The sequence below is a fragment of the Molothrus ater genome, chromosome 20 (genome assembly GCF_012460135.2).
Source record: "Molothrus ater isolate BHLD 08-10-18 breed brown headed cowbird chromosome 20, BPBGC_Mater_1.1, whole genome shotgun sequence".
Classification (NCBI taxonomy): Eukaryota; Metazoa; Chordata; class Aves; order Passeriformes; family Icteridae; genus Molothrus; species Molothrus ater.
The window spans coordinates 7,893,497-7,911,019 of record NC_050497.2 but is presented as its reverse complement, the minus strand read 5'-3'; the positions used below and the strand labels follow the sequence as shown (position 1 = coordinate 7,911,019).

The 17,523-nt window shown below is 53.3% G+C and overlaps 1 protein-coding gene across 1 annotated transcript; it reads left to right on the top strand.

The window, feature by feature from the left end:
* Window positions 1-9,194: 9,194 nt before the first annotated feature.
* On the top strand, window positions 9,195-16,401 carry MYMK (myomaker, myoblast fusion factor). Its single transcript, XM_036393805.2, has 5 exons — window positions 9,195-9,329; window positions 11,659-11,773; window positions 14,232-14,380; window positions 15,149-15,265; window positions 16,255-16,401. The coding sequence occupies exons 1-5, from the start codon at window positions 9,195-9,197 to the stop codon at window positions 16,399-16,401; spliced, it is 663 nt and encodes a 220-aa protein (XP_036249698.1).
* The last annotated feature ends 1,122 nt before the right edge of the window (window positions 16,402-17,523 follow it).

Sequence of the window (17,523 nt, the reverse complement as noted above, 5' to 3'; positions counted from 1 at the left end):
CCGGGGCTTCCAGCGAGGAGGAGCCGCCGCAGTGGCTCCCCCCAGCCCGCGCCGGCCGCTCTTATAGCGGCGGCGGGGGGGAGGCAGGGGGGAGAGCGGGCGGAATTCACACCTCTCGGCCCGGGATGCCCCCACCCCGGTTAACCCCTCGCCTCCCCCGGCGCCGGCCCGCGGCCGCCAGCCGGTTTCCTGAGGCGAGACCGGGGGGGCACAGGCGGGGAGAGCCCGCACCGCACGCATGCGTTCCCGCTGGTCACGCAGAGCCGGGGAGCCCCGGGAGGATGCTGCGCTTTCCCCCCTCCCCGGGGACCCTCCGGAGGATGCTCCGCTTCCCCCCCAACCCTGGAGGATGCTCCGCTTTCCCCCCTCCCCGGGCACTCCCTGGGAGGATGCGCCGCTCCTCGCCCCGGCACCCCCGGAGGATGCTGCACTCCCCTACCCCCGGCACCCCCCGGAGGATGCTGCACTCCCCTATCCCCGGCACCCCCGGAGGATGCTGCACTCCCCTACCCCCGGCACCCCCGGAGGATGCTGCACTCCCCTACCCCCGGCACCCCCGGAGGATGCTGCACTCCCCTACCCCCGGCACCCCCCCGGAGGATGCTGCACTCCCCTACCCCCGGCACCCCCGGAGGATGCTGCACTCCCCTCCTCGGGCGGCAGAACGGGACCTGCTGCCCCCACCCCATCATCAGATCACCAAAGATCTCCCGGTACCTCCACGGGCATTGTGCAGCCACGTGCTGCCTCTGGGATGGCCGGGGGAATGGTTGGATTCGGTCTGCCAGGCTTTTCATTTCACTTGCTGCTGGAAAATGAACCAAATCTTCAAGGTCCCGTGCTTATGGTGCTGTTTGGCCAAGCTCAGTGCCAGTCTTGCTGCTTGAAATAGTTTTGTGCCACGCAGAAAATGGGGTCAGAAAATTGGTTTGGGGCACATCAAGAGCCATTTTTGATGGGGACAAATCCCCTGGCTCAGCAACAGCCATGCACAGGTCATGTCTGATCTGTGTTTGTGTGTCTGGGAGAAAAGCCTGTGGGGAAGAAGGCCACAGCTACAGTGTGTGCCACCTATATTTGATATATGATCCATCTGTCTGTGTTCTGAGGTGTGTATGTGTCAAATGTGGTGACACTCATTCCTGTGCATTCCTCAGCACATCCCAGCAGCTCTGAGCAGCCCACCTGAACAATTCCTACATCCCTCCAGACATGCTTCAGCTCCAGCCTTTCCTCCTTCCCTCCCTGCACAGGGCAAAGCCAATGCTCCCAGCAGAGCACTGCACTGCAGGTCGTCCCTCTGGCTGCTCCTGGACTTTGAGGGCAGCATTCAGCCCTGTCACCATTTGCCACTGGCCAGGAGCACCCATCTGCAGGGCCCTGAGGTGACTGTCCCCCCACCATGGGCACACTTTCCCTCCCAGCTCCCAGTATCCTGCAGAAATCACAGCGTTGTTAATTTGGACCCAGTCCTCCCAGGGATGTCTGTGTGACAGAGAATCCGTCCCAAAAAAATTACATGGGAAATGAAGTCTCCTTTTCTGTTTGGCTAAATGTCTGCCAGCCTGTTCTAATTTACCCAGCCAGGTTGATTTGCAACTTTCAATTTTCCATCGGTTGGCTGTGACCAGGACACTGGGAAAATTTAGCACTTGAGTTCACCCAACTCCTGCATTTCAAAATATCCCAGCCCGAGACATGCAGGAGAAAACCCTTTCCGTTTTGGAACAACCAGGAGGGAAAAGTCTGAACACGAGAGGTTTTAAAAGCATCGAATTATTTCACATTGAAAACTCCAGAGCAGCCTGGGTCCCTGAGAGCCCCAGCATCCCCCAGCCCTGGGGATGGGCAGGAGGTGGCACCCCAGGAGATGCCATCCCTGGGTGACCTCACACCCTGTCCTAGGCTGGAGGAGGAATGCCAGAGGGTGGGAATGCTGATCTGGGGGAGCCAGCAGCAGGCGAGACACATTCAGTCTGTGCTTCACCAAAAGTTCATCAAAGCCAAAAGATTTTTTTTTTAATATAGTATTTTTTTTTAATTTTTTTTTTATGAAACAGTTGAGATGACTCAGCGGTTTCTGACGCAATCCCCGTTTCATCGGAAAATTCCTAACCAGCTCCTAGTGGCAACTGATTGCTCCCATAAATCACAGTGTTATCCCTGGCCGCGGCAGCGCGGCTCACACTGCCCCGCCCCGGCCCCGTGAAATCAGCAGGAGCGATGCCATCGCCTCGATGGGAGCCCAACCAGCCCCGAGAACAAACTGCAGCACAGAGCAGATCCAAAACACGAGTTTCACATCAGCCAAACCCCGCAGCTTCAACTGCTGCCACCCCAAAACCCCCGGGGACAGCAGTGTCCCCAAAGCCCCGGGGCTGCTGCTGCAGGTACCGCATTAATCACGGCTGGCCAGGCTCAGACAACAGCGGGTTTTATCTCCCGGTTTTTGGCAGGAGCGTTAGAAATGATTTGCAGATGTTATTTACTGCTTTTGGGCTCGCAGTAAATTGAGACAAGATGCACCTGCATGGACAGCGAGAGCATTTCCCACCCGGGACGGTCACTAAGGGCTCGTGTTGGACTTTCCCAGGGAAATTTAGGATTTGGATGAGAGTCCCTTATCCAGCTCTGCTGTCTGCATCCTGCACTTGGGCGAGCAGCAATTCTGTGCTGGGAATTCACCTCCTGCCACTGGCCCAGGACATGGTGGGTGCCTGCCCTGACAGCCACCCCGAGGGACACAGAGCAGCCACCCCGAGGGACACAAAGCAGCCACCCTGGGGAACACAGAGCAGGTACCCTGAGGGACACAGAGCAGCCACTCTGGGGACACAGAGCAGCCACCCCAAGGGACACAGAGCAGCCACCCTGAGGGACACAGAGCAGCCACCCCGAGGGACACAAAGCAGCCACCCTGGGGAACACAGAGCAGCCACCCTGGGGAACACAGAGCAGGTACCCTGAGGGACACAGAGCAGCCACTCTGGGAGACAGAGAGCAGCCACCACAGGGGACACAAAGCAGCCACTCTGAGGGACCCAGAGCAGCCACCTTGGGGGACAGAGAGCAGCCACCACAGGGGACACAGAGCAGCCACTCTGGGGACACAGAGCAGCCACCCTGAGGGACACAGAACAGCCACTCTGAGGGACACAGAGCAGCCACCACAGGGGACACAGAGCAGACACTCTGGGGACACAGAGCAGCCACCCCAAGGGACACAGAGCAGCCACCTTGGGGGACACAGAGCAGCCACTCTGGGGACACAGAGCAGCCACCCCAAGGGACACAGAGCAGCCACCCCAAGGGACACAGAGCAGCCACCCCAGGGGACAGAGAGCAGCCACCACAGGGGACACAGAGCAGCCACCCTGAGGGACACAGAGCAGCCACTCTGAGGGACACAGAGCAGCCACTCTGGGGGACAGAGAGCAGCCACCACAGGGGACACAGAGCAGCCACCTCAGAGGACACAGAACAGCCACTCTGGGGACACAGAGCAGCCACCCCGAGGGACACAGGACAGCCCTGCCCCAGGAGGCTGCCAGGCTTTTCCCCCCAGAATTCAGAGTGCAAATAAAACCCAAAGCAGCTCCAAGATCACCTTCTCCAGCCGGGGGAGCGCTGCCGGCGGCCGGCTGCTGGTTTGGCCAGAGAAGTGCCTGTGGAGGAAAGGAGTTTCCTTGGCTGAAAGGAGTTCAACAGAGAGCTGGGCTGGGCACGGGGCTGCTGGCAGGAGCCAGGGACGCTCAGCTGAGAGGACAAACTCAGGGTTCTGCAGGATCAGGAGCGAGGGAGGGCTGGGGGATCCCTTTGCTGGGGCAGAGGGACCTCACTCCTCAGCCTGGAGCAGAGAGTGACAGCCAGCTCTGATCCAGGCAGGACACACTGACCTCCTCCCTGTGCTTCCCACGGCAGGACACTTTTCCATCCTGACCCAAGCACCAGCCTTGGACCTGCTGGAGCTGACACCCAGCACCTCTGAGTCCCAAGCACATCCCTGGAGCGAGCCCTCCATGAACTCTGTATCACAGGATCTCTTCTTGGTGAGCCCGAGCCATGGATATGGAGCTCCAGCACCACTTTCCCAGCCAGATCAGCCCTTTCCTGGCTCAGCCCTTTCCTGGCACAGCAGATGTGAGGACTCTGCTGTAGCCAGGCCCCCCAAAAATGCCTGTCCAGGTCCAGGAATGTGAGCATGGTCAGGAATCTGTTGGCCCAGGGCCCTCCAGCAGCTCCATCTTCCCTCAGGGATGAGACAACTGATTGGTTTTCTTCCTTTTTCATCCTGACTGCAGAACTGATGCATTTGTTTGGCATTTCTGCAGTTGTTTCCAGGCCAGACTGGTGTGGCATGGGCAGATTAAAGCAGTACCCAGAGTGTGTGAGGTCCCAGAACTTCACCAAGGGGATCAAAGCCCCCCAAAAAGCCCCTGGCAGCCAAGAGCTGCAGCTGTGGCCCACCACTGGGTAAGTAAAAGAAGCAAGAGGAGACCAAAAGAAGAGTTCTTTAGAGGCAGAAGTGTTCTTCAGCCCCTTGCAGAGTGACCTGCGGCGCAGTGTTGGGCAAGGCAGCTCATCCCTGCGTGTCCCCGCACACTGGGCATGGGGCTGATTTATGGCATGAGGGTTTGCAAAATGTTGAGTCAAACTGAACCAGCCAAAGCCACTGAGCTGCTCTCACCATCAGATTCCTGTGAAAAATATCTCTGGGCAGTTTGAAAGTCACAAGTGACCGCAGTGACCCCAGGTATGGTCGTGGCTGTGGAGTTTCAATCGTTTCATGAGCCTCTTTTTTCTGTGCAGACTTCAATCTTACCTGTCCCCAAAGGCTGCACATTCCTGCAAGAACCTGGAGGAGCTTCCAGGCAAGTCAAGCTCGGTTCAAAATTTTAGCTATTCAAAGATTGGAGAAAAAAAAGTACAAAGGCTTTTCTTTGAATGGAATGAGTCTGCCATGGCAGTTGAGCAGTATTGTGCTGAGGGCCATCAGCTATGCAGCCCTGCCAACCACAGGCATTCAAAATCCATGAGTCAGACTCCCCAAAAACCCTAAGACTGGTTTCATTCCCTTTTTGGATTTTGAGCCTTGAAGCATCACAGCTTCAAGCGTTTCTCTGCAGAAAATGACATTTTTGTGACCAACAGGGCGAGAGCTGAGACCCTCAACGTCGTTACTGGGCTCCAGGAGTTATGACTGTAAAAAAAACCCATTAAACACCATGAAATGAGCAATAAACCCCTGCACTGCCTCCATGAATTTGGCAGTGGGGGGCCACTCCAGGACATCCCAAAGATAGGAGCAATGGAAAACTGGTGACAAGAAATCAGCTGTCCTTATCATTAATGATGACATGCTTGTCATGGGCCATGACAGGGCTGAGAGAAGAGGGAAGAGTGAAAAATCCCTAAGGAAAACAGCAGCAGGAATACCTGAGAGCAATATGCATAATAGGTTTATTCAACAGGGAGACAGGAAGGGGGATTTTTTTTTTTTTTAAGGGTAAGTATTCAGCTAAAGCTGCCTCAAATGGGGCCAGGCCTTAGGGAGAATGGATATTTTAAGTGGCAATTTATTCCACTAATAAAATGAGGAGGATGCAGGTGCTTTGGCAGGGCTGGGCCTGGGTGATCAGAGCTGGGGCTGCAGCACTGGCTGAGCAGGGCTCCAGCCCAGCTGGTGGCTCTGCCTTTATGGGGCTCCTTTCCCTGGTGCCAGGGCTGTGTCTGGGCTCCAGCTGGCCAGAAAGTGTTCCCCACATCAGGATCTCACCTCCAGCCCTGAGCAGAGGCAGAGGTGTTTTATCCAGGTGCTGCTGCCATCTCTTCTCCAGCTAGGCAGGAAAGGGCTCGTGCCCATGGGCTGCTCCACTCCTGCACCAGGTGCTTCCACACCAGGAGGATGCTTGATCAGAAAAAGGCAGGAAATCTTCACAAACTGGATGGTGCCCTGCTGGTCAGATTGCTCAAGGCTCTGCCACATCAACCTGCTGAGACCAGGCCACCATCCAGCCTCTCACCATCAGAGTGCACCAGCTGAAGGGTTGTGGGGATGAAAGATTAAACTCTGAAGTAATGGGAGTGGTAAAAAAACACTTTGTAGCACCACAGTCCTTCAAAGTGCAACCCCAGGTAGAACTGCAGCTTCACTCTTTGTTTTTGGGTCATTATCACCAGTATTTCCAGCCTGGCACTGACTGGTGACACTCAACTGAGCAGGTTTCAATTCTGACCCAGTCTACACCATAGGCAGATGAAAGATCATCCCATACTTACCCCAAGGAGAAAATACTCTCAATACTCTCAGCTGGCACAGCCCCCTCAGCCCCTGTTCCAACATACACTGCTTTCAAACCATCACCCTCGTATTAAAAATAAAACAAAACTCTCTGTGTCTCTTTCCTCCACTGCAACGTCTGAGTTGAAAGGGTAGAAGTGCTTGCAGCAAGCCATGGTTAATGTTACCCTGGAAGGATCCAGGACAGCATACCAGAACCTGGGTTTGGCATCTGGGAGCCACTTTTCAGCCATATATATCACCGTTCCTGCGTGCACGCCGATCCACACGAAATTAGCCCTGTGGAATGCAGATTTTAAAATTCCCTTTCCAGCAGCACTTAAACTCAGAGCTAAAATTTGCTCTTTCTCCATTTCCTACCTGTTTAGGAAAGAAGGAACAAAGTCCTGGCCCTTTGTTTTTTGGGTTCCTTCCCGGGAAGGTTTGCCCAACCCACGTCTGCACCGCGGTGTTCGCAGTGAACAAAGAGCTTTTAAAGCAGCAGCAGCTCCTGCCAGGAGCTCACCACCTGCCTGCCCCTCTCCTCCCCATTCATTTTGGGGGCTCTTTTTCAATAATAGCTGAAACATGTGTGCAACCTGATGGGATATTTTTTTTCCCCCCATGCCTACAGTGCTGGCAGCAACCCAACCACCAGCCCAGGGTGTGCAGCTGGGAGAGAAAAAAAAAAATAGAATAAAACCCCAACAACCTGTGGAATGTTTTCTTGCTCCTGAGAGCTCCAACACTTCCCTGCTTGGGGAGTGCCTGCCATGGCTGGCACTTGCTGCATCCAGCAGCCAACGGGGTTTCCTTTCCAGTGGGAGCCAGCTGGATTTTGGGCAGAGGCTGGGGGTGAGGGGATGTGTTTAACAACTGCCTGATGGTATTTTCCACCTGATGTGTTTGCCTTGTGCACAACCACCACCCTTGCATGTCCTTGTTGCACAACTGCCGTGTCCCCACAGGGGCTGTGGGGGCTGCTTTGCACCCAGACATGGAGGTTTGCCCTCAGCAGCAGGTTTGGAGCTGTGCTTTCACCTCTCTCACATCCATCTCATGGCCACAAAAGCAGGGCAGATGACGTTTTCATAGCCAAGGATCCAGAGTGGTTTGTGCAACGTCTTAACCCCAAATCTGCTCAAAACCCCCATGAGGACAAGCCCTGCTGGGCCCCACGGCTGGTCCAAGCAGATCATGGACACAGAATAATGGATTTATCTGAGGATATGGCCCAAAAAAGGAGCAGGGTACTCTGGGCTGTGCTGGAGCTCTGCTTTCAGCTCAGGGCTGGACACCTGGGGAGCACCAGGGTATTATGTGCTGGCTTGGAGGGATTCATTTTCACAGTAAATAGGGACACCAGGGTTTTTCAATATTTATTGGTCAAGATTCAGTTTTGCAGAGTTCTGTGGTAAGTTTATAGCCTGCCCAGGCAGGAGGGCGGCTGGAGATGTGGTGTGGGCAGCATCCCGCCGAGGGATGATGCCTGCAGCCAGCCAGGGAATGTGGATGGTTCCTGCAGTATCAGCTAAAAACGGGAGCCCTACCCAGCACATCTGAGCCCTGGGGAAGGCTCTCGGCACAGAGTCAATGCTTTAATGCTCTGTGCCCTTCCCTGCACACACATACACACACACACACATCCCCAACTCCCCCTCCAACGTCCTGCAGTGGTTTAAAGAGGATTTCTTTTTATCCTTGCGTGCCTGTCTTTGCTCCAGACCCCCTCCCGGGGGAGAGGCGAGCCCGTCCTATCAGCCCTGGAGCTGGTGGCTGCTATCAGAGCTCCCACCCTCCTCCCCAAAGCCGCAGCCACAAAGGCGCTTGCTCAAGCGGAGCATTCCTGCTCCCCGTGTCCCGGGAACAGCTGTGCCGAAAGGATGCCGAGAATCCCTGCGAGGCTCCAAGGAAAAGATATTAACGCAGGGGGGGAGCAGCAGCGATATAATAAAAAGTCATAATAAAAGAGAGAACCACTGAGTGGATTAGCAGCCCGAACGCCGCTTGGCTTTTGGTTTCCTTTCCTCCAGCTTTTCCTGCGCCGCACGACAATCCGCTCGAATTCCTCCAGCCCGGAGACGCTCGGCTCCTGAATTTCAGACAGAGCTCCTGGAGGTGGCCAGGCTGCAGAGGCTGAGGGCATGGCTGGGAAATGTGACTGCACTGAACTCCACGGAGGGCACGTAGGCACTGGCAGCAGGCATTGGGTGCTGTGTCACACCAGCTGCCCCATGTCTGCACCCACCCCAGGTGGGGAAATAAAAGGCAGATTTGGAGCTTGGTGTGCGCTTCTCAAGTGTATAAAGGTCGTAGGATACATCCCACTGTTTAAAAAACCCTAGGGCCTGCCACATACCAGCTCTTCCTTTGTGGAAATGCAGAGCAGAGAATAGTAAAATAATGCAAGGGATCTACAGGGATCACCAAGTTTAGCTCCTGACCTCGCACAGGACAGTCCCAGGTCCTATTCCTGACCACCAGAGAGAACAGATCAGTGCCCATCCCCTTTGTGAGGAAAGAAGATGGATTTTCCCTGCTGGACTACTCCAGCAGCACTGACCAGGATGTAGGGTTGGGATGTCCCCATGAGGAGCGAGCAAACCCAGAGTCTGAGCTCACCCACCATGCACCCAAATCCAACACCCAGCACAAGGCGTGCAAGGACAACATTCCCTTTTCCTCCTTTAGAAACACCCAGGCCAGTTCTGGGGGCACAGAGCATCTGCTGCCCGGAGCCACCGGCTGTGTCAGGAATTTGGGATGAGACAGCAGCGAGGGCTGTGGCGGTGGCAGCTGTTCCCTGCCCGCAGCCCTCCTGACACGAGGGCATTTAAATTTTAAAGCACACTCCCCACTGCTTTCTCCACCATTCCTGCCCTGCTCCCAGGAGCTGCTGGCCCACGAGGCACCCATGGGTTCGTTGGTGGCCAAGCTCCTTCTGCCCACCCTCAGCTCCTTGGTCTTCCTCCCCACCATCAGCATCGCGGCCAAGCGGCGTTTCCACATGGAAGCCATGGTTTACTTCTTCACCATGTTCTTCGTGGCGGTAAGAAGTTCTCAATTCCCCCTCTCCCTGCATGTTTTATCCTCCCAGATGCCCCCCGTATCACTGAGAAGCTGATTCACTCAAGAGCAGCCAGCACAACCCCTAAAATATCCTTTTTCAGTTATTTCCCACCGTGTGTGGTGCTGAGCAGCTGATTCTCCAGTTTAGGGTGTCCTACAGTGTGGCCTTACAGAGATTTAGTGGTGTTTTATGACAGAGATTAGGGAGAAGGTCTGGGTGCAAAGAGCCTTGACTGATTTGCACTGCTTTGGAGCTGGCTTTTCTCTTTGTTTTACAGCTGCTAAGTGGCCATGCTGAATTTAGGCTTTAAATTGCCTCCAGAATCTCTTGCTCTGCCTCTGTCATTTTAGCCAAAAGCACATAGTAGTCAAATTATTGATTTTGCAATTGCCAGCTGGGGATGGGAGCAATGCTGGAGTCAGGGGAGTTTCTGCACTGGGAAAGGATAGAATAAAACAGGCTGAAATATAATAATAATTATTAACCCTTTGTGTGTTGAAATGTGTCTTTTACCAGGCTCTGATTCCTGGCCTTCCTTTGTGTGGAAATAACAGTGAAGAAATGTCTGTACATATATAAAACATTCCTATTCCTGCTCCCAGCCATGTGATGCCCTGGGCTTTGTATCCCTGCTCAGTGACTCCATACAAACACCAGCTGAGCACCCAAAGCAGCATTCCCACTGGAAAAAAAATCTCCTGTTTGACTACATTTCAATGACCTGCTAAAGAATATGACGGAAACAGCTCAGCAGCCCAGCTGATGTTGCATTTCCCACTAATCCCCATCCATCTCAAGGCATCTCATGAGGGTTGGCATGTTTCTTGTACAGAAAAACTGAGGCAGGGAATAGATAAAGGATCTTCCCAGTAAGAAAAGCTCTTCCACATGGCTCAGAATCAGCTTGGTCTCCTATTAAGGATCCACATAACTTCCTTGACCATTTGAGCTGATTAAACCACAAGGCAGGGGGAGAAATTCTGCCAGTTCTATAAAAATTACAGGAGCAGTTAATATGAAAACATCCCTGAGCCCCCCACCCCAGCTCCCCAGGGAAGCCAGACATCTACAATTTCATTTTGCACTGGGTCTGTGTCTGCTCTACCTCCTCAAGAAGCCAGTAGGAAAATTGGCACAGATTTTGATGGGAGGTGGAACAGGTCCTCTCCGAAGAGACTGAAGAAGCAAAATCTCCCTGAGTGGGGAAGGGAAAGAAGGGAAAGGAGGAGAGGCAGCTGCCAGCATGGTGGGGAGGGGGTTGGAAGGGCAGCAGCTGCTGCTGTTGCATTTTTTGTAGCATCCCACTCCTCCAGCAGGAGAGCTGAACAGAGCAGTGAAAGCACATGGCTGTGGCAGACGAGTGCCAGGAACACGCTCGGCCTTCCACCTTTCCTTCCCCCCGGGCTCCAGACTCCCTGAGCCCAATCTCAAGCAGGGAGAAGAGTTACAGCCGTGGTGCAACCTTTTCTAGAAGCTGCAGGCAGCCAGAGGGCTCGCAGCAATTCCCATTATAAATTATATCAGCATCCCCACTGGGCCGTGACAGCGAGCAGCGTTCCAAGGGCGCCCGGCCAAGCGGAGCAGGGACTTCTTCAGAAACAGCAGAGCTCCCTGGTGCTGCCACTGCAAAACCTGCAGGGCTGAGGGCTGGCAGGGAAGGGAGAGAGCCAGGAAAACACTGGGAGCATTCCTCTGATTGCACTGGAGAAGGTCTCTTGGAGTGGTCTGCATTTATGTTGCATGAAAATGGGGTTTTTTGCAAATAACCTAATCAATGAGTTAATGGGCAGGAACTGGTGGTTTTTAAGGGAATGCACTAATGAGTGAATTCCCCAGCATTCAGTATCTGGCCATATAAACCCTGTTTAGCCTGGACAGTGACCTGGCATCCACACACATTTCATCAGGACACTCATTCTGAATTGTTTTACAAGAATCTTTCGCAATTAAAACCACAACCCCAGAGTTCTCCTTCTGCTGGAGAGGCCGTCCCCCAGCGCCCAGCTCAAAGCAGCTTGGTCATCAGATTGCAAATTCTGGCCAAGAGGCAAATTAAAGCCTGTCTTAGTTTGTACTAAAAGAGAAGAATGCTGATTCTTGGGCAATTTGCAACCGGGAACGATGACATTATCGCTCAAATATATTCATTACTGCATATCAGTGATCCTGCTGTAGCTGACACTGTTCTGGCCTGGCTGGCCATCCCCTCAGCAGCTACACTATTTCAAACCAGTTGATAAAAGCCTTTACCTTACTGGTAAGTGGGTAATAAACTGATTTTCTAATAATTTTTTTTCTTTTTGAATAGTTTTACCACGTTTGTGATGGCCCTGGGTTATCAGTGCTGTGCTTTATGCGCTACGACATCCTGGAGTACTTCAGCATCTACGGAACAGCCCTGTCCATCTGGGTGTCCCTGATGGGTAAGAACTGGTCTGTTGTGGCTCCTGAAAGCTGCACCCCTGGCAGGAAGGGCTGGATTTGTCAGGATGGCTGCTGGGACAGTCAGTGGGGACAATCCCCAGAAATGCCGCTCGCTCTGAGCTCCACCTCAGCTGCTACTGAAATTGTCCTTTGTGGAAGTCAGTCTGTGCTCTGGATGAATCCAGTTTTGTATCATTAACACCTTGGAAAGTCTTTGTGATTGGTGGGGTCCAGACATGGAACTGTCCTGAGTGGTGGCTGGGGACATTTTCCCCCAGGAGATGAAGAGCTGTGGCACCTGCTGGTGCTGTTGGTCAGGTGTTCCCCTGCCTGCACCAGCTCTCACACGTCCTCTGCTTGAAATGACAGTAACACACGGGCAGCCTTGTGCTGCAGTTCAAGGCAGGACAAGACTATGAGATGACCAAGTCTGAAACCTCATATACCAGGGAATTTCCCATTTCTTCTCATTTTCCCCATACCAGGCCCATCAGCTTGTCTTGCCTCAGTTAGGGACATTAAGAAATGCAAAATCTACCACTTCCCTTGGTAGCATGAGAATCAAAGTGGTTTAGTCAAAACAAATATAACTTCCTGGTTTATCAAAAGCTTGGGCTGGGCTGATGGGAATATTAGATCTGCTTAGAAAAAGCAGAAATTTATTTCACTTCCTTTTTACTATAAATCTCACCCCTTGCCCTGTTATTCAGTTTTCCTTTTCCCCACATTTGCTTCACTCTCTTTTTCCTCATTTTGTTCTTTATTTGCCACCAAAACAAAATATAATAGAAACAGAAAAAAATTTGAGGAAGACAAAAAGTTCAAACCTATCATTTTCCCATTTTGTCACCATGAGTTTTGGAAGGATGTGATTATTCATGGCAGGAGAAGACAGCAGGGTCAGGGGAGAGAGATGTTCCAAAAAACAAAGGTTTTGCTCTAAATTTGGGCCATTTCTAACCAGTCCCACTCCAGACAGAGTTTCCATTGCTCCCCATGATAAGCTGAAGTCAACCCCAAAATGGCCACAGCATTTTCCCCTCTGCCCCCCAGGGATGGTGCAGGACCTCCAGCAGGGATGGGGTTCCTGCAGCCTCAGAGCCCAGCACAAGCAGGGGTAACACCCCTAAGCTGGGCAGATTCATCCTGTGGGGATGCAGGAGCACCTCCCTTCCAGGGCATGCAGTAGGATGAATTTACCATGCAGGGAAAAATATGTGGGGAAAATATTACCCTTAGAAATGGCTCTGTCCCATCAAAATGTGAGTTCCAAGGGGGCTCCCCCACTGCCCAGGGCACCTCAGTGCTCTCTCTGCTCAGCTAGAAAAGGCAACGAGGCAAATGATTTCCGAAGGGCATTTTCAGTGGATAGCAGCAGTGTCAGGGTAGGTCAGAGCTGATCCAGACACTTTGGCTCCTTGCAGCAAAATTCAACTTGATTGCTTCATTACTGCGTTCAGAAACCTCGCAAAAAAATACAAATCCTGGACTAGGAGGTTTAAAATATTGACCCTCTGGGAAACAACAGAGATTAACATGCGGACATTATCCCTTAGCCAAACTCCCTATAAAAGCACGATCCAAGGACATGGAAGGTGTGGTGACTGAAGCCCAGGGAAGCCTCTCACTGTGGCTTGTAAAGCCCCAGTGCACATGTGCGGACGCAGACCCTCGGGCAAACTTCCCGGAATGCAAATCCAGGACAGCCATAACACAGCTGTGCAAGCTGGAAAAGCATGGAGCCCACTGGGATCCATAACTTTTATCAGTTATTACCCCATTCTGTGCTAAACAAAAGCCTCTAATAATTTACTCACACTGGCGACTTCCAGCTTGCAAACCCTGGGCAGGTGCCGGGCAGCTGGGACCCCATGGCATCAGTGGGGGAGTCCCACTGCTCTGGGGTGGTGGAGCCCATGCCAGAGCGAGCTGGCAGGTTTGGGAAGGCTGGAGATGCAGGATGGAGCCAAGAGCTGATTGTGGGCTTGCAGGGCACGAGGGTTTTTGCAATCGCCTCTGAATTCTGAGGTAAGGAAAGGGGAAATCATAGAGTGGTTTAAAGTGGAAGGGATTTTAAAGATCATCTTGTTCCATGCCCTGCCATGGACAGGGACACCTTCCACTATCCCAGGTTGCTCCAAGCCCCATCCAACCTGGCCTGGAACACTTCCAGGGATGGGGCAGCCACAGCTCCTCTAGGTAGGCAATCTCCTTTAAGCTTCCCCATAAAACACTGAAATAAAACCACAACAATCATCTCCTGGACCCACCACTCAGATGCCCAGAATGATTTGCTTTGCCCCATGTGCCTCAGTTTCCCCAGCAGTGTGACATGAGAAGAGCAAACCAGACACAGATGCAACCCCGGGGCAGGGGGGAGAGACCCCAGGAAGGCTTTAGGGGAGAAGCTGAAAAAGGAGGGCTGTGACCTGGTGCTCCCTGTTTCCTGTCCCTCAGCCCTGGCAGAGTTTGACGAGCCCAAGAGATCGACCTTCATCATGTTTGGAGTCCTCACCATCGCCGTGAGGATCTACCACGACCGCTGGGGCTACGGCGTCTACTCGGGCCCCATTGGGACGGCTGTGCTGGTGATCACGGTCAGATGGGTACGTGGGGCAGGATGGGCTCTGTGGGATGCTCCTGCTGGGGAAAGGGCTGAACCCATGCCAGGGATTTCCTCCTCAAGATGCAGCTCTCAGTCTCACAGTGATTTCTCCTTCAACCTGAGCAGGAGGCAGACAGCAGCCTCTGTGATAAATGCCAGATTCGATCGGTCTGAGCAATCTACCACATCTGCTGTCCCTGCATTTCTAATCAGGAGGAACGTATTTATGGAGTTTTTACAGCTACTCAGAGGCAGAGGGATCTGGTAAACTGCCCCAGATCCGGGGAAGATGCGGATAAAACCACGGTGATAAAGTGGGGAGGAATCTGTCTGCAGTCTGCCTGAATCCAGCTGGGACAGCTGGGCACAGTGCTGCAGTCTGTGCCCCACTGTGCTGTGGACCCAGCTGGGACTGAGGTGGGGAAGCCACTGCAGGAGTGATGGGATAAAAATTACAGAAAGATGATGCCAAACATCGTGGAAATACAGTGGTGCAAGCCCCAGTTATAAACTGTCACTAAGCCAGCAGCTAAAAGCAAGTGGCCACCATGGGGAGGGGATGGGCAAGGAGGAGACCAAGGCACGGGAGCCCCCTGCATCCTCCAGTCTGCAGATGCTGTGCTGGGATCTGGTCTCCCACAGCTGGGTCTGTGAGGGCACACACTCCCTGAGCTGGCTTTGGGGCTGAATATTAAAAAAACAGTGTTATTACAAGGAATGAGGGTGGAGCAGCCAGCTAAATCCAGGTGTGCTCTCTCCTTCCTCCCAGCTGCAGAAGATGAAGGAGAAGAAAGGGCTCTATCCTGACAAGAGTGTCTACACCCAACAGATCGGTCCTGGCTTCTGTTTTGGGGCTCTGGCACTGATGCTGAGGTTCTTCTTTGAGGTACCTGTGTGACATTCACCCTCCCTGACTCCACAAGGTGTGAGGGACATCACCAAGAGAGGGACAGCTCCACTCACACCACTGGGCTGCATCCAGCCTTGCACAAAACCCAGCTCAGGCATGGGGCTCCAGGGGTGGCATGCTGGGGACAAGGGTCCCTCCATGCTTGTCCCCATCCCCTCATCCATTCAGAGCAGGTGTGACAGCAAGTGGCACACAGGGTGATGCTCTGTCTCTTTTCCCCCCTTCAGTGAGTGACAAGGACAGGGGATGTGTTTTCCTCAGGCACACGTGGTCCTCAGAATGGCTTTGTCAAGTGCAAGCAGGGTTTTTTGGAAACTGGGCACGGGTGACTTAAGGACACCTCACGGCGACGCGGCAGGGACTGGATCCAACCCAGGCATGGCCGGATCCAGAGCTGGCTCAGGCCAAAGAAAAGACTCTCAGTGACTCCCAGGGGCACTTGATGCTGTGTTTATATCCTTCTCCTCCTGCTGCTGGCCAGTCCCCCCGTCCTGCTGGGAAGGGTCCCGCCGGGCAGGCGATAACCCCCCGACACAGCTGCCGGCCGTGCCTGCGCTCAGCCCCGCCGTTACGGCTGCTCTGTGCTTTGGGAGCTGCGAGATACAACCTCACAGGCATCCCCAAGGATTATTTTTCAAAGCATTTAGTAATTGCAAATTCTAGCAGAACATAAAAATGTCACTTAGCAGAAGCCGCCTCCCCGCGCGGCCCGGCCTCGCCGCCGCGTCCTTTGCGGGGTAATGAAACACTTCATTCAAGAATCGGGAAATGTGCAAATTAGAACGTGTTAAATCCCCTTTGCTTTAGGGTTCTATTTTTCACTGGAAATCCTTTCTTCTCTGACAGCAAAGGGAGGCAGAAGGTTCAGGAATCTTTTTTTATCCCCTTCCTTTTGGCTACTTGTAGAAATTTAATGTCCCCAGCCCTGCTGCTCCCGCTTCTCACAGCGCTCTCCCTGCCCACAGGAGTGGGATTACACCTACGTGCACAGCTTCTACCACTGTGCCCTGGCCATGGCCCTCGTGCTGCTGCTGCCCAAGGAGAACAAGAAGGCTGGGAGTGCTGGGACCCCCGCCAGGCTGGACTGCTCCACGCTCTGCTGCTGCGTCTGAGCCCCTGGGCAGGTTGGGCACGCGTGTTCCTGCCCCTGGGTGATGGAGGGCTGCAGCCAAAAGGAAAATGCCTGTCTGCTGGGTTTTCCTCTTTTCCCACCAGCTCTGTGCCCACTCATGGATTTTCTCCCCTCGGAAGTTTCCTGGGTAATCTGGTCTAGTGGAAGGTGTCCCTGCCCATGGCAGGGGCATTGAAACAAGATGGGCTTTAAGGTCCCTCCCAAACCATCCTGTGATTCACCTTTCCACCCTCAGCCCTAGCAAAGCTTGCACTTCCAATTTGGTACATATCCATATTCTCCCTGGAGGAGCACTCAGCTGGGCTGTGACCTGTCCCCAGGAGACCCCTGCCCTCCCAGGCCATGTCACCTTCTCCTGGGCTGTCCCATGCTCTGACCTGGCAGGACCCAAGTTGTCCCCTCCGTGCAGGTTTGCTGTGCACACAAAGCTTGGTTTGCAACACCCAGTTAACAGAACCTGTATTTTTGGTGAGATATTAACTATTTTATTTATGCATTCTCTTGATGTAAATAATACATACCAACAAAGACCTTGCCAGTGTGCAATGCCAGCATTTCTTCAGTGGGGTGGGAAACTTTCCAGCTCCACTCAGCTCAGTCGAGGGCAGATGCCAATTCCAGAGCAGAGCTCTGGGCACAGCCACCCCAGCCCCTCAAACCTGGAGGGACCTGCAACACTGGGCACTTTCTCCTTGCAGACCTGCAGGCACAGGCAGCAGGTGCCTCATTGGTATGGAAAGTACATGGAAAACGAGAGGCAGAGAAAAGAAGCTCCTGGAGGGAGGGGGGAGGGCTGTAAGCCTATAACATCTCCTCTAACAGACTATTTACTATAGCAGAAGTGTATGATTTATTTAGACTGTCTGGGAAAAAGGCCAAGACTATATGTCATGGACAATTAGAGCAGTATTGATATACAGAGATGTCCACAGAAAGCCCACATTAAGCCTGGGTTCCTCTGGAAGAGAAATCCACCCCAGTCATTCATCAGAGCAACTTCCTGCAACGGGGCAACAACCAAAACTGAATGAGCTTCCAACAAAAATAGAAATGAATTATGAACCCCCAAGCATCCAAGAGTCACTGGCAAGCGGTGGCACAG